We start from the raw sequence: 16,980 nt of genomic DNA on the forward strand, positions 1-16,980 counted from the left end.
TGCTGGTATATTTTAACTTTGTATATTTGTCGTTTATGAATTATTACACCATGAAGTATTATACAATTCAATGCAATGGACAATTTAACATAACGAAGGGCATCTATCTCCCATAGATTTATTCCAAACCCAGTTTTGTCTTTCACTAAATTCTATTGGTTGACATGACCCACGTGCGCCGCGTGACCCTACTCGCACGATATGTACGCATGAACGAACAAAGAAATTTATTAACAACCTACTTTGATAAAGATAACGGATCAAATATGAATTTCAGGAAGGATTATTATGTAATGGAGACTTTTCACGACCCGTTTAGATACCAGGGCACCTAATCATGAAAAAGTGCACTACCACTGTATGATATCGATGGCTCCAACGTTGTATATAGTACATGTATATAGCTAACTCCAATGGTTTGTACCTTCCGTGGTATACATATATCAATCAGCGGCATGTATTCGGCTACTGTCATAGTACAGAATTCATCAATTTCACCTTCATAGCAAAATAAACCTGTAGGGCAAACTATATGCCTACGGTCACGCCGCAACAGTTACACCCCCCCCCCCACCCAAACCACCAACCCTACCCCACAGTTCTTTCCTGTCTAATACCGGTTTGTAGTAAGACACCTGAACTTTGTTATACATTTGCTACATTACGTGCACAATAACAGGTACATGGTCACTACCCGAGTAAGTTTCGCAAATCTTTTCACAGCAAATATTAAACATTGGCATATATACCTACAGCTGTCCATTATATAAAGCTACTGTAGTGTAGGTCTTCTTTATCCCAGCCGAAATATACTTATAATATTTTGCGATGTCATTTACTGCTATCTTCAAGGGATGATATATTCACTTATTTGCGATTGATATAATGATTGTTGTTATATACGTATATAAAATTACTCGTATACATTGAACGAATGCATATCGTAGCCGTTTACTGTATTGGCGCGCGGTGCAAACTAGTGTTATGATAATTATGGAATGTGTTACATTTTTTTAATAATATTCAGGAGGACATCGATTGGAACCAACCATTGTTTATATTTTATCTCTATAGATAAACAGACATTCGTCTTGTTTACCCTTTAGGCAAAATATTCCATTTGAATTCCTTGTTGTCTGAATAATTCCAGTCTGCGTCATGTTGGCCTTGTTTTATATCGCAGCCAAAATGTGACGTGTTCGCCGTATCCAATATGTAGCTTAAGCCAAGACAATGCTGTTGGTATATTGAATCAACGTTCTGTTCGACTGTATTTAGTGTGCTAAGTATTCTGTGTATTGATTTTTCGTAATCGCATTGCAAATATGAATTAATCACGGTTTCTGACATTTTTTAAAATATTTATTTATAATTACAATTATCAAGGCGTAGGCCTTTGCATGTTTGAAAAGTGGTGTCAGCTATGACAGGGCCCCGATGCCGCAATAGAAACGGACCCTTACCAGTGAATTAATTGGTTGATGCCCACAAGTGAGTGCTAGAAATAAGAGATGGGCGTCTCTGATCATTTGGGTTCTCACTTAATGCTTGGACATAAATCGCATATGTGGAATTTTGAGCAAGTTATAGATTGCAAGGAATAAAAAAAACTGATTTTCTGGTTAAAAGTTCCTATAGTTCGGCCCTTAAGAGAGCATAGGCCCATTTGGTTAACCGTTTAGTACCAATGCTAGCTGCTTCGCCGACCGTCGTCCATAGTTGTTTTTTCTTCGTGAGGGGTGGGGCGGCTACTTGTCACCGGGCCCCAAGTGAACGGACCCTCACGCGGCCGCACAGGCCTAGTTATGCCACTGCATCAAAATGAAAATTATGCGTATCCTGCGTGAGTTTGAATTAACTCTCTTACGGCGTTCCAAGCCTTACTCATGCATGTGTAGCAGTGTATAAGATACGTGAGTAAGGCAAGCTACAGTTGTTTATTCCTTTCCCTTTTTTACAACAATCTTATAAGAGGGTAAACAGACTCGGTTAGCAATGAGCTAGTCTCCCCCGAGGCACTCCAAGGAAAATTACATAAAAATCCAAACCAAGCAATAGAAATGAGAAGAAAAAAATTAGCGATTAATCAAGATTAACTATTAACAATTATGAATTACATGTAACTAGCAGATTTAAAGCAGCATTTTGCGTTTGGTCGCCGTTTTCCACTTTTTTGACATGTCCATCGAGTATTTTACATATATCAATCACAAAACAGCAAACTAAGATATTAGCCAAGTTTTTCCCTGCCAACAACATTAATTGGCGAGTAAATAGGGATATTTGCAGATAATGAGAAAAGTGTCCACCGACAAATTCTACATTTAAAATTAATCGCATACAGTTCCCCCAAACCCACTAGTTTGAATTCAACCAATCAGAGATGCAGGTTTAGTTATGAGACGTTGCTAAAAATATATTCAAAACTTTGCGGTGGTACAACCAGGGAGTTGTTATGGAACCCCCTGGTACAACTGCCATATAGACTGTACACAAATCAAGCATGGTGTCGTATTACGTATTGGTCAATGACGTTCGTAGTGTTTAAATATTCATATTATGGGCGAGGTTTATTGGGATCCCAACGGAAAATATCTTCGAGAAAAACAAAGTTGAAAGTTGTAAATTTTTCGACTTTTATGCCACCATTTGAAGTAAGATTTAAATAGAGAAGCTAGTTATGTATGTCGTTATGGCATCGTGGAGTCAGTGAGGTTGAGAAAAATCATAGAAAAGGACGCAAAATGTTGCTTTAATTAAAATGTTCAAAATTAGAAGTACAGACTTGATTTTTTTTACATTAAGTGGCAAATGGTTCCATTCCTTTGCAGCAAGATACGAAATTATTTCCACGGTTATCGGTTTCTTTTTTAATATACGATTATATTATAGGATTATATGATAATTAGATATCTGATATCATAATCTAACAAGCCAATGACCTATGATTGCATTTTCATTACAGGACATGCATGTCCGTGGCGTCTTTAAAATAAATAAGTCACTTTATAATTAAATCTTGTCTCCAGATGAAGAATACCCATCCACTCAGCTGCAATGCATGGCTTGAACGTTCTGACCTAAGCTTAACAACCAAGACACCTGCTACCTTAGCAACGCCTTTAGGCGCGAATCGATACCGAACGAGAAAGTAACCCCATACATCGCCTTGAACGTGCATAAGGGCGTAGGCTAATCCTTCGTGATTCATGCATGATGTGTATATTGAAGTTTTCGTACAATGTTTCTTGTTTGCTATTTTGAATTGACAAATACCACAGGAAACCGCCCACAACTCGTCTTCCGACAATAGCAGGTGTATTTGATAATAACTGGCTTGTACATAACCAACGTTTGTGTTTATATTTAGATATTGCAACAACCCCGCCAATATATTCCATATTCACTCATCATTATGACAATAGTAAACAGTGAAACACTTGCTCTGTGTTTGACAATCAGTTCGGGCATCACAGTGCGCCTTATCAATCACCGCATCGAACCAATATGCCTCCTTTTGACATGTTATAACTGCTACGGTAACCCTCCTCTCTACCCAGGCCCTCTCTACCCCTGGCACTTTCTACCACGGGCACGCTCTACCCCCAACCCCAAGGCCTCGCCACTTTCATCATTGTTTTGTCATTAGTATTTATTTACAGTCAAAGTTGATTCACGGTCTATGTTTCGTCCATCATTGTCCATCATTTTCATTTTGTAAATTGACAAAAGTGGCCATACCGGAATTGAAACTTGAATGTACAACGAGATATTTGGGGCAACTGTATAGTTATACGCGTTTTAATCAACTGAAGCACCGTGTTTGTATCACGCAGTTGAAACGTTATTGATTATTTTCGCGAAAAGGATATTATACAGGTGCGTATCCAGGGGGGGGGGGCGTTGGGGGCGCGCGCCCCCCGGGTAAGGAAAAGAGGAGAGAAAAAAGAGAAGAAAAAAGGGAAAAGGAGGGGGAAAAAAGAAAAGGAGGAGAGGAAGGAAGGGAAAAGAAAAAGAAAAAAGAGAGAAAAGGAGAAAAGGAGGGAGTAGAAGATAGCCAAGACCTCGGGAAGAGAAAGAGGAACAGTCATAGTTAAAGCGCTGATCCCTATTATATACACATGGTAGCCAGTGACAGATCGAGGATTACGGAGGGGGTTTGCGCCTCACCGTACCCCTTACACCGACAACTCCATTTTTGACGTTTCCATTTTTCCTCTCTCACTAATGTATATATATAAATACTATATGGTCTATCACAACGCGTGTGTGTGTATGGACGCCTTAAACAATTGTACAATTGTGCTATATGGAACCAACTGTGGCTGGTCTTGAACTCGACCGAGTCGTCGGGGAACATGAGGCATTTCGGGAAGGGGGCGACCGCCCCCCCCCCCGAGCAAATTTTCTTTATGACATCGCTAGTAATTTCAAAATAGACAATGCTTAGATGCAACTTACAAGGCCTGGGAAGTGTCATTTCCAGCGATCTGGGAGGCATTTTCGGCCAAAATTTTTATTGAACGCTTCGCACCAACACATGGTGGCGCTTCGCTTAGATAGTTTGCCTACAGGCTTCGCCCCTCTCTTGGCAATTACTCGCTACACGACTGTTCGAATTTGTAAAGCAAAGAACAATATAACATCATATCAGTGAGCATTGAATGCATGTTCCACGATGAACAGCCTCAAAAACTGTCTTTGTGTGTAGTCAAAGGCGTAGGAGCCCAATTGGATTTGGGGGCTGAAATGACTTGCCCGAAAAAAGCCAAAATTTTTCGCGCGCGAAACGCGCGTTCAACATATCGATGCCAATATCATGTAAGCAAGCATCGCTCATTACATTGCATGGCATCGTTTACCTAACGGTCCGTGGAAGTTGCACAGTATACCGCCGGATGCTAATGTAAACTACCAAATGTCTCATGTAGATGGAGAAAAAGCATACAGATCCATTTATGTCAAAACTCTCTTTTACAGTAGTAATGTCGGCCAAGCTTAGAACTTTATTTTAATTACCAAGGAGATCATTTTTAAGCTATTCATTGCTATTTATGTTTCTTTCAGTAGGTGCCCGAAAAAAATGGTTGCGGGGGGGGGGGGGGGGGGCTGCAGCCCCCGCCTCCTACGGGACCTACGCCTATGTGTGTAGTGTTCGGTTCGATATACCTGATATCGGAAATATCTGGTATTTTTCATTCCCTTCAACCAAGTTTTATAATAGCCATTATAAGAGGTTGCAATATTTCTACTACAATAAATTAACTCTGTCTGAATTTTCAAAAATTTCCTCACCAACATTCTTCATCATACTTTCCTCTACTCGTGCAATTTTGACCTGTCTGTTGGGGGTTCCAGGAGGTTTTTCTATATTGGTTGTCCATAGATTGAATTTTGTGCAACATTATGGGTATGTTTAAAAGTGATTTTATTCACGAGAAATGTGAATTTTCAAATTCTCAACAAATAATGGGCTTAAAACCTTCAAAAGTGGGGCTTTCGGATATTGTGGGCCGTGACGTAGAATTACCTACAAAAGCAATCATCCATAGGACATGCAATGAGGTCGAACATGATGTGTGACTGGTGACAATCTTCAAAAAGGTTATGGATGGGAAAAAACTTTTGGGAAATACTTGATTCTCAGGCAATCGTGCACATCTGGTTGGTCATTTTCAAACCCGAGAAGTGCCATTTCCGGTGATCTGGGGGGTATCAAAACCAGAAATTTTCTTGTACGCTCCGCGCCAACCGATGGTGGCGCTCCGCTAAGATAGTAATTCGCGCCCCCCGGGTTAGAAAATCCTGGATACGCGCCTGCTATATTCAAATCAATTAAAAGGAGTAAACGCAGGCTTACATAGCTAACAATATGTATGGTATCTTCATGTTTCGTTTATTAGTGCACGTGCCGTCTGCACGAAGCAAACAGTGGTGCTCATTTATCTGTTATCCCGCCAAAAATGACAAGGGTATCTTCGACTAATGAACTGTGATTAACTTAACGTGACCAATGTAAGACTTGAATGCAAGATATTAATAGATGCATTGTCCCGGTGGCTATATGAAGGGGTATTATTTCTATTCTGCCACAATGAAGAAATTCAAGCCTACCTCAAATTAGGAAAGTGATCCGTGTTTGCGCAATTGAGGTCGAACGATCAGAATAAATGCACAAACAGCCGGGTTTTTGTTTCTTTCTGGTCGCATCAAATGATTAAGCTGTCATAATAATAACTATTGTTCAATTAACTTGAAAATGTAATACTTACCAACTAACCACACTTTTTTACTCCCTTGATTTTTTAACATAATTTGGCATTTCTGATTTATAAATTTCTGATTTATAAATCCGGTGGAGAGTGAAGCATTGTCAGTGACTGTAAGTTAAGTCTAATTAAACGTAATCATGGTGCCTTGAGCAAGCACATATAATGCAGTAGGCCTACGTTACCCACTTCAACTTTGTGTAGCGTAATATGCGCAGATCTGCATACATCTGTACACTCTGCACAGTTTGGATTATACTCGAAGGCATCTTTATATCTGTGCGTATAGTCGACCGCTCTGAACTAGGTTACTATCCAGCAAGTGACGTCACCCCTCGTCTGGCTACAATACATGGTTCCTCAAGCTTACAACAGTTCTAACAGATAATAAATTCAAATTTATACTAGATACCGTACGCGCAACGGCGCACGATCCCTGCATGTTGTTCCCTTATTTGGTCTGCTTTCATTAACCACAAACATCTATATACGATATATGGAACAGCAGATTTTGGCCTTGATGGCGTACGATACACAAAGGAATAAAGGAAACAGACACATAATATATATATATTAGTTGGAGAATCCAGCACATTTAACGGACTGATTTCTGAAGCTATATATCTTCCATTATAATTGTATAATGGTATAGGACGTACTATAGGCTGTTAGTCAATAGGTGTGACGTCCACGGTGCATCTCCAAACCGCCTCAATCGTGTCGTCTGTTTTCCCGGCTACAATAATATATGTAGGCTACAGTTAAGCATGGGTGCATTCAAAAGTGCATGGTTGTACCTTTGAATTAATATAGACGGCAGCCTGATTAAGGATTCTTATCATTATTGCAGTGCGCGTGCGCGCTACATTATTGTCATTCCTGGCCAAGTGTGTATACGATACCTACATGACAGGACGTTGAAACTTACTAAGTTTCATAAAGTCTCTGGCACATTTGCAGTTTCAGAGGCTAGCTGCGTAGCCAACTTATTCCGAGCCTGTCACGGCGCTCACAAGCGTCCTCACTTTGTACGTACCTGCATGACTATACTCCCTGGTGTGCTGTCCGCCAAAAAAAAAAAAAAAAAACCACCATGAACAACCGAAAAGTTCTTCCCTATACGACACGCAGTACAATCAGGGAGTTGTTATGGAACAACTCCCTGGTACAATACTGCGTATTTTCAGGCAAACGGCAGTTCTAATTTTATTTTTATTTTCTCTTTTCAGTGGACGATTCGTCAGCATTCGCGATAACATGATCCACAACGAATGTTTTACGTGTGCCGTGTGCAACATTAACATAAAAGGAAAAGGTAAAAAAAAAATAACACAATTCAAGTTTAAACTATATAGACCAGTTTGCTCGGCTGGTAGAGCGCTGGGCTTGTAACCCAGAGGTTAGGTGGTTCGAACCCCCGTTGTAGTCATACATTTTTTCCGCTTTTTTCCATGGTTTTAAGTTGGCAGAGTCTCGAAGTATATATATATATATAAATATATATATATATATATATATATATATATATATATATATATATATATATATATATATTTGTCTCATAAATAAACGTAGTATCGCAGAGGCTGTGGTACTATGTTAATTCACGAGGTACAAGATATTTATATGAGTCATGGTAGTTAGAATACGTTTTTCATGCAACACATGGGGAGGGGATGGGAAAGGGTTGCACATATAATATGGAAACGTTAAGGTAGCTTCAAAATGTTAAGATCTTTTCATAAATACAGTAGAACAATTTTCAAGATACTGACTCGATAGTTCAGTTAATATTTTATTTCCACATTTAACGTATTTTACAACAAGTTACCCATTTAAGCATATCTTGTTTGACGAAACTGTTGACCACGATCCTGTGCTGTGAGTATACTATAAGTATACCGGTAACGCTATATGGACCAATTTGTGAACCCCATAACGATCAAGAAATTCAGTTGGTTATATTGCCATATGCTTCTCACTCACTATAGGCTGCATGTCAAAATTGATCCCTACCACTATTTGGTTTCTATTCGAAATTCATTTGATATCCATTTTTTGCTTTTGTTTAATCTACCCGTCTCCGAGCGGATACATGAATCCGTGGACCCTCTGTCTCGGCTGATAGGTATTCGGTAATAATGCCTTAATATTTCATTTTTTTTCTAGCTGGTACTGTGACGTCATCTCTTTTCTCTCCCCCTCCTACAGGTTACTTTGAAGCTAATCGAGACTTTTACTGCAAGAAACACAATCCTGTGGACCTGCAGTAACATGAGCTCATCCTGAATGATCATTTCTCCTTAGCAACGAATTCACCTTTGACCTACGTGGACGCAGCATCACATGACTATAGAAGGGACAGAAAACACGATTGAATTACGTGGAAGTATCTGCTGCTTTGGTTATTATAAATGTGAAGAGAAAAATAATTATCGATCATCTGCCATCATTTCTTTACCATTTCTTGAATCGCAAAATGAAGTGTTGGTGAGTTCTGCTTACGTGTCCTGCATGAAACTTAAAACACATTCATACCACTCAAGATAACGTGCATTTTACTATAGTGCTAACAGCTTTATACAAGTTCAGATCCAGCCAAACTTAATATTTGATAATGACGCAATTGGCTAAATTAAGAAAGTCAGATGTCCGGAAGATAAACAAAATAACAAACGGTGTTAACTTCTTGCACGTGTACGTGTTATTGTCCTTATATAGTCACGTGATGTTTCGTCCACCGTTAGGTTCGATACCGTTCGTCATTTTGTTATGATCTTCTACACCTCTGACGTGTCTTTCAGTTACCCCGTCCTACCCCCCCCCCGCCCCACCCTATACACGATATAGTGTGACATCCAATCCCAACTCTAGGTTATCTAATCGTTTCCTTTTACATGCCTGGGGTTTCAGTAAAATTGAGTTAACACTGTCGGTACAAAATAGCTCCATACCAAAAAGTGGCAGATGATCGATAACTCATGCCTCGCATTTTATGATGGCCAGAGTACAGCACACATAAAACATTTATGTATTTTTCTTTATTTTTAATACATTTCATTAAAGTTGTTTACTGATATACAGCATCACAGTAAATAAAATGCAGTTCAATTTGGAAAGTCTTATACACCATCGATCTTTTCTTATATGATTTAAACATTTTTTTCCATCTCAGTGAATTTGATGTAATTTAGTTTTTAGTATATTTCTGTAGTATGGTGTTGTTAGTAGTATTTTATAAGTATGCGTAGATAGTACATATTCCCGTGAAATGAACTCAACCAGGACATATAATGAAGTGTTATGATAAATATTTGTTTATGTTGGGAAACCAAACAAACTTAGCTGACTTTCCACGTGATTGACGCCCACTTAATGTTTTCTTTCCGGGTATACAGGCTATGTAGTCTCCATGCATGTACATCACAATGTTGAATTATTATACTGTTTGGAGGATTTCAACCTGCGTGCTAATTGAAAAAACATCTCTTAGACAGTGCTCATCATGTTTATGTTTTCTGTTCATTAGTATTATTTGTATTATTTCAAAGAAAGTACATAATTGAAAACTAGATCTATAGTCTATTATTCTCGACATATGCAGTCGATATTCTCATCACAATAACCTGTATATGCTTCATGGATTATATCTCAGTTTTTCCCTACATTTTTAGTAATAACCATGAGGAATTAGACTGCTCGAGTTAAAAAAGTTGAGGTTTCAGAGAATCAGTTCATAAATTGCTTCATACTATAGTTATTATTCCTATGATAGAGCATGTCCCTGTTTACACGGTATAGTACAGCTCAATGTGAGTATCCCGCGAAGTATGATAAATGCCTCCACTGCTTCGACCGTGTAATAAGGAGAGATGCTGATAGTAAAACGCCAAGCCACGCATAACTGCACTGCAGGATGTATGTAACGAATATCATGAAAATAAATATGTTTTGCAGCAAAATATGAACGGTAAGCAGCACGACATTATTTTCAATTCAACTTTAGCATGTTTGCTCATAACACGTCTGGCGGCATTACGTCATTTTTTATAGTTTTATTTGTTTTTTGTGCAGTCATGTTTTCTGTAGTATTAGCATTGTGTGGCATCATTCCCGTCTGCTGTCAATCAACCGTAGAGCAGATGGATGTTTGTCAAGACCTACCGTAACTCCGCAAATAGTCACAAGGTTAGTCCCAAAATAGTATGTTCATGACTATAACCGGCGGTTATTGATTCTCACAATTCAAAGGTTTTCTTCTATAAATTTCATTCATACATTTTGGCACCGGTCACTTGACAATTTAGGTGAGGGTCGGAGTCGACCGAAGGAGTTAACGTCAACAACAAGTTAGCAATCTGCTCGCTAATAAAAAGTACAAAATTCTGTTAAACAAACGTGTCGAAATGGAAACCACACTTAGGACAACAACAAAAATCTTCTTTTATATACGCATCGTATACTACGTGTGACGCAATTGAAACGCCGACTTTAGAAGTACCGTGCGCGGGAACACGCCATCTCAATTTATACGCGTCTTGCAGTTAGACATCTTTGACGGATTCACACATGCGAAGAATCATAAGATTTGCCAGGTTGTTGCATAGCTAGCTTAGAATAGCGTTACTCCATTAAACATGTCTTTCGCTTGAATTCATCACCAGCCTGCTCTCACTATAGAATTAATTTATCTTTGTGAATACAAAAAACTGATATCGACTACTGTGATATAGTAAAGTTGAAACGTAATAATGATATTTCATGAATATTAAACAGACGACCAGCCAGTTGGGACACTTTTCGAAATGCTATATTACCACTGTATACTATCCTGTCGTATCATCGTACAAAGCACTCGTACTGACAGTATAAACAGTTCCTAACCTTTATCTAATGGAAACAGGATCATGTTATACTGCTAGTACGTATGCTTTTAAGCAGGACATGAAAATACAGTACATTATTATCCCAACTCGGTGAAACGACTATTTTCTATCTTGAATCCTATTGGCCAATTGTCAACGGCCATAGTCTGTCAATGCTATCTGCAGCTCACCATATATGCACGTCAGTACTATGGCGGACAATCTGTACTGGATCACGTGGAATAAATCGGTATGTCAATTTAAATCGACCTATAGCAGAATATAAGTCGATTTTTATCGGTTTCATTCACTATGTATCAATTTAAACCGACCTCTATTCAGTTTAAATCGACGTGTTCCAAGTTAAGTAGAGATATCATTGATTTCCCTCATTAACTTATTCAATATCAACGATTTCGAGAATGATGGACAGCTCTGAGGTTATCAATGGCTTACTACATTCACGTCAACATAAACAACCATGCACAAGTCTTCTGTGAAGGGAAACTTGGAATATCTGGAAACCTATAGAGTGCTCAATCGTTCTCGAATTTCTTGATCTTAAACATGCCAATGAGGTAATCGATGATGTATCGACTTGAAGGTAGCGATTAATAGCGTCGTCGCGGTTTACCGCGGTATACTGACTGTGAGTACTGTGAATCCCTGAATGCGTGCATTTAAGTCAATTTTAGTTCCATTAAGTTTTTTTGTTTTAACAATTAATGAGACTATATAAAAAACTTAACAGGAAATCAAGCATTTTATGACCATATTTGGTGCAAAATTTTAAAACAAAATATCAATTGAAAGTTAAAACGTTTAAAAGTTGTTCTTTATGGAATTAGGAAGCTATATACCATTGATGCTTCTGTGTAAAGATGTTATTAAAACATATCAAGTAAAAACTATCAACGATGCATACTTTCTCTGTCTTTTTCTTCTGTTTCTCCTGTTTCTACCGTTTTATTCTTTTATAGAATTTTCGTGTTCCCTTTATTTGTAAATTAAACACCTCTTTTATCGGAAACGCCATACGAAATCTCGATTTACCATCACATACAACCCTTTCTTTCACTTCACCTTTCCAATTCAGTTTCAAAATCTTTCCGGGCCATCCGGGTGGACACATTGTAACTATTTGTAACATGTATACCGTTGGCCTGCATGTGGATTTCCTCGACGTTAGAATAATTTCAAATTCTGAAGACGAATTTGAAATTTCGCGTATTTACAGCAGCTTTATTTTTCCGGAATGTTCAGCTGTGTCTTCATAAATATGCAAATGTAACAGATTGTAACCGTTTGATATATCATATAGAGTATAGACATAAGGCTTATAAGTTGTTTCATGAACTTAGTTCCCACACTCCCCAAATCATCCAAATATATTCGACAACAAGCACGGTATGTCATGTACGTATATATCATGTCTAAATTAGGGGTGGCAATTTCACACAGAGTATGTAGTCTAAGCACAACATTGCGTTAAGAGATACTTATGTAGACTTAATTTATAGTCTAATTATGCATCAAAGGCACAATTTGACATCTAAACCTATATTATTTGGGGGGGGGGGTGGGGAGTCGGCTTGAACGACCTCATATGGTGCCGCACCCGTCTTCTGTAAAATCCTTTATATGCCTCTGGCCCTTCCATAAAAGTTCATGTCCGTACCTAAATCAGTCGAGGGGGAGGGGGGTGGGGTTGAATCCCCCCCCCCAACTTTGAAATCCTGCATACGCCTAGTAGCACGTATAGACAATCAAATCATATATAGTCGATTTTTTTCCAGGTATTTCTCACATGGATATTCATTAAGAAATGTTTGTTTTGTTTGCTATGCATTACTTCAAGACAAATCTTCGTCAACTATTTCACTCGATGACACTAAAACATCCTTTTAGATTATTTCACTAAGATATTCTTGCTAAGCGAGTCGTACTAAATCCAACTCGATCCTCAATATTTCGTCGTCCCAAACTTTTTTCCAGAGCATGTATTTGATGCAAAACTTACATTTTAAAAGCTCACAATAATGCTCCGCCCCCACCCCACAGGCCCCCGCAAACCTCGTGTGTCTGAGCCCTCCTGAATATCTGGGGATAATTCTGGGAGTCAGAATACTCAAGTTGTACTTAGAACAGAAGGTAAGTCAACTCCAATTAATGTCGGGAAGGTATTTATCCCTTTAAATCAGGCAATATTGTTGTCCATAAAAAAAATATATATATATTAACGGACAGACAACCCGAATTATCATCTTTATCATATATATATATATATATATATATATATATATATATATATATATATATATATATATATATATATATATATATATATATATATATATATATATATATATATATATATATATAATGATGACAGATATTGTGGTGATGAATAATTCCCCAACTAACAGCTAGAAAACTCTCTAGTGGGAGATATCCTATAGTCGTGTCTGGAGCTGTTATTTTGTAAATCTGTGATGTCACATACTGCCACTGGGATCTGAAACACCGATTCTGTTCATGTTTTAAAGTAGAATGTTAACAGGGTGTGGACAATTTGAGACTGAAATCAATGCTATATCATAAAAATCACGCGAAGAGCTTCATTAATTAAAGATTCAACTTTTGCCAATCCCATATCCAGTATAGAAAATAACCATTGTCATAAATACAGAAAAACGTAAAATATTGAATGACATATGGCTCGTTGATGTCATATTTAGACTTGATCAAGAGTGTGAAACATTATGTGTGAAGGGAACATTAAATCTGTGATATCTCCCAAATGCGACGATGCGATTTGTCTTAGTTGTTTAGATGGAAGTTGTTCAAGACATTTAACTTCATCTCATGTTTAGACCAATGATGATGGCTGTGATTGCGTCTCCTTTTATAATGTTATAGTATCATACAACTATAGTACTCAGTGGCGTAGGAAGGTACTTTTGAGTTGGGGGGCTGAAGACTGATGGCCGGCCTGGGGGAGGGGTCTAAGGGGAGGGGTTTCCCCCTCCCCCTTTGGATTTTTTTTGCATTTCCAGGTGGCCTCAGATGCAATTTGGTGCAATATAGCACACTTCAACACCAACTCCATTTTGTAAACTTAATTTTGTATTTTCACCTGGCCTTAGATGCAATTTGGTGCTCCAAATGAGCTTTTTTTTCTCATTTGGAAATGAAAAAGGGGTTTTCTGACTTGCGAAGTGGGGGGCGGAATGATACTTCCGCCCCTCCACATTTTTCACTGGGGGGGGGGGCTGGCGCCCCCAGCCCCCCGGTTCCTACGCCCTTGATAGTACTGAAATAAAGGTGTGGCACCCCATTAATTGTTCCATTGGCTTAGGCCTATACACTTTAACTCGTCACTTTCAAGACATGACAAAGCATGAGATTGAAGTTTTCAACTGGCATATCCTATACCCACCACATTATATAGCTGAGATCTTGGCCTATCAAAGCCTTGCAAGTTTCCATATCCCGACCGTTTAGATTTTGAGCTAGAAGAGGAGCAAGTTTAGCATACTAAACCCCAACCCTTCCATTTGATCACTCGGAGTAATATCAACATTTAACCAAAGATTAACTAAAGTGGTTTATATCAGCTTCAGGCCTCCCTATTTTCACACCATCTATACTTTATATTATGCCCTTTCAAATAAAGACAGAAAGAAACCATGTTGGTAAAGTGATTATATGCTTATACGTTATACAAGCATTACATTAGGTTGTTTCTTCGAAAATGGTTAACTTTTCGATCGGATGTACACTACTTGAATTGTGGTGTGGTACCTATAAATACAATTAAACAATAAAGAAAAGGCGCCCTCACTTTCTGAAAGAAAAAAAAAAAGCTTTTGGCACAGAGACTGAAGAATAGTTTATGTTGTTCTCTTCAATAGTGTTAACGAAGAACATGTTGCTTAAACGTCGGTGTTAAATATGCAATGTGAGGCTAGGCGAGCACATAGTAACCAATAAACAAACTGTATGCCAGCATGTGATAAAAAATGTTTTATGAAGAACCAACTCCTCCAAATGTAGAGTCTACTCAGCTATAAAATTCTTGTTCCATGTGGAAGGAATATAACGACGGGATTGATGTTCATTTGTCAACACATGGCTGAAGATTTCAACTATAGTCTCATAATATCAAAACACACACACACACACACATACACTAGGAAAATAAAGGTTATACGTTCCTATCCATCAACCATCAGTTGGGTGAATTGCCGAGCCACTAGATTGACATTCACAATGGTCTACCCGGCCAGACCTAGTAAATTTCATTAACTGCTTGAAAGAGTATTTATATCAGGAATATATCTTGGGGGGGGGGGGGTGGTATGTCACGATAACAATATAGCTTCCTGAAAAAATGTCTAAGATGTTTAGGGAATGACCAAATTATGACAAAATTGTGGTATTTGCAAAACTATGATCGTCTTTGCTGTTCTCAGTAATTGATTCATCCCCTTGTACAACAATGTCTGACAATGAAGTTGAGTTTTCTCTTAAAGTGAACCTTCTTTTACCTTAGTTGACCATTCACCTATTCGCTCATCACAGAAGGAATGTAGATGATCACAAGGATCACATCGGACACGCTTCAAATGTCACGTGACACGCTTATCCATCAAGGTTACCTACAATCGTGGTTAACTTTTGTCGGGAATTTAACCTTGCTTTGACCTTAGTTTACTCCCGATGACCTTTCGAAGTCAATGAGTAGTCGTCAAACATGTTTAGTCATAACGGATCAACTAGGCCTATATATGTTGAGAATATAAACCACATTTTTGACCGAAAATCAGCAAGTTCCTTTATGAAAGCACTGGCCGAACAATATTGAAATATCTAATTCCTGCATTATAAATGTATAAAACGTTGTGAATATACAGAGTAGGCATAGCCTGGTATCGGATATAAGAATGACATCAATATACGTCATGAATGTAGGCCTATGGGCTTTGATTAAATGTAGAACGCTGAATGTGTAATCACATTCCAGATTCCTTGAAAACTTCTTTGTTTACGTCTGCTACATTTTAATCAGAGACATTAAATCACATTGATATGAATAAGTAATATATATGTATTGTTCAATGTGGGCTGTGGCAGGTGAATGGATAGGTCAAGTTACCAAACTACAATGGAATGTGATTGCAAGCACGGGACTCAATTACAAAAGCCGTCTGCTTTTATAATTCATGTATCTTTGTTTATACCGTACATGTGTGTTGTGTATGTTGTGGGTGACATTTATACCAACATATTACCCGTTACCCAGAATGTTTTAATTGTCTATACTATTCCATGCATTGTCTACGAGGTTAGGCATACAAGTACCGTATATTCTGAAATAGACGGCAAAACAATGCAAGAAGTTTCATCTATAGAAATGGAATGTTTGAAAATAAAGTTTTTTTCCACAAACCAAATCACTACACGCAGGCCTGGGCATGCAACGTGTACCGTTAGGAATATGCCAGAGGGGGGGGGGGGGTGGGGGCGGTCAACTAGTAGCCTACATTGGTTCATTGTGAGCCATTCATTTCTTTCGCAACGAAACATCATACGGCCACAATATTAAACCATAATATTTGAAGACAAAATCATAAACAGTAAATTATTCCAAAAGTACACACACCACATTTTATTGAATGATGCAACTCAGTGCTAATCAACTCGGTTTCACGATTCATTCACGTTTACACGTGACAAACGTTTCTTAGACTTGAAATGTAAGGCGCAATCGTTCAACATATTATTCACATATATATTCATATAATTTAGTTTCCTCAGAGAGATTTACGGAATGTTCCGCCCTG

General features: G+C 38.2%; 1 protein-coding gene across 1 annotated transcript in view; it reads left to right on the forward strand.

The window, feature by feature from the left end:
• LOC139959009 (PDZ and LIM domain protein 3-like) overlaps positions 1–12,049 on the forward strand; it is a 20,511-nt gene extending 8,462 nt beyond the window's left edge. Inside the window, exons 4-5 of the mRNA XM_071956503.1 lie at positions 7,499–7,584; positions 8,481–12,049. Coding sequence (XP_071812604.1) covers positions 7,499–7,584; positions 8,481–8,542 — 148 coding nt within the window. The 3' untranslated portion in view covers positions 8,543–12,049. The remainder of the gene's footprint in view (positions 1–7,498; positions 7,585–8,480) is intronic.
• Positions 12,050–16,980: the final 4,931 nt, after the last annotated feature.

The sequence above is a fragment of the Apostichopus japonicus genome, chromosome 3 (assembly GCF_037975245.1).
Source record: "Apostichopus japonicus isolate 1M-3 chromosome 3, ASM3797524v1, whole genome shotgun sequence".
In the NCBI taxonomy this organism is placed as follows: domain Eukaryota; kingdom Metazoa; phylum Echinodermata; class Holothuroidea; order Aspidochirotida; family Stichopodidae; genus Apostichopus; species Apostichopus japonicus.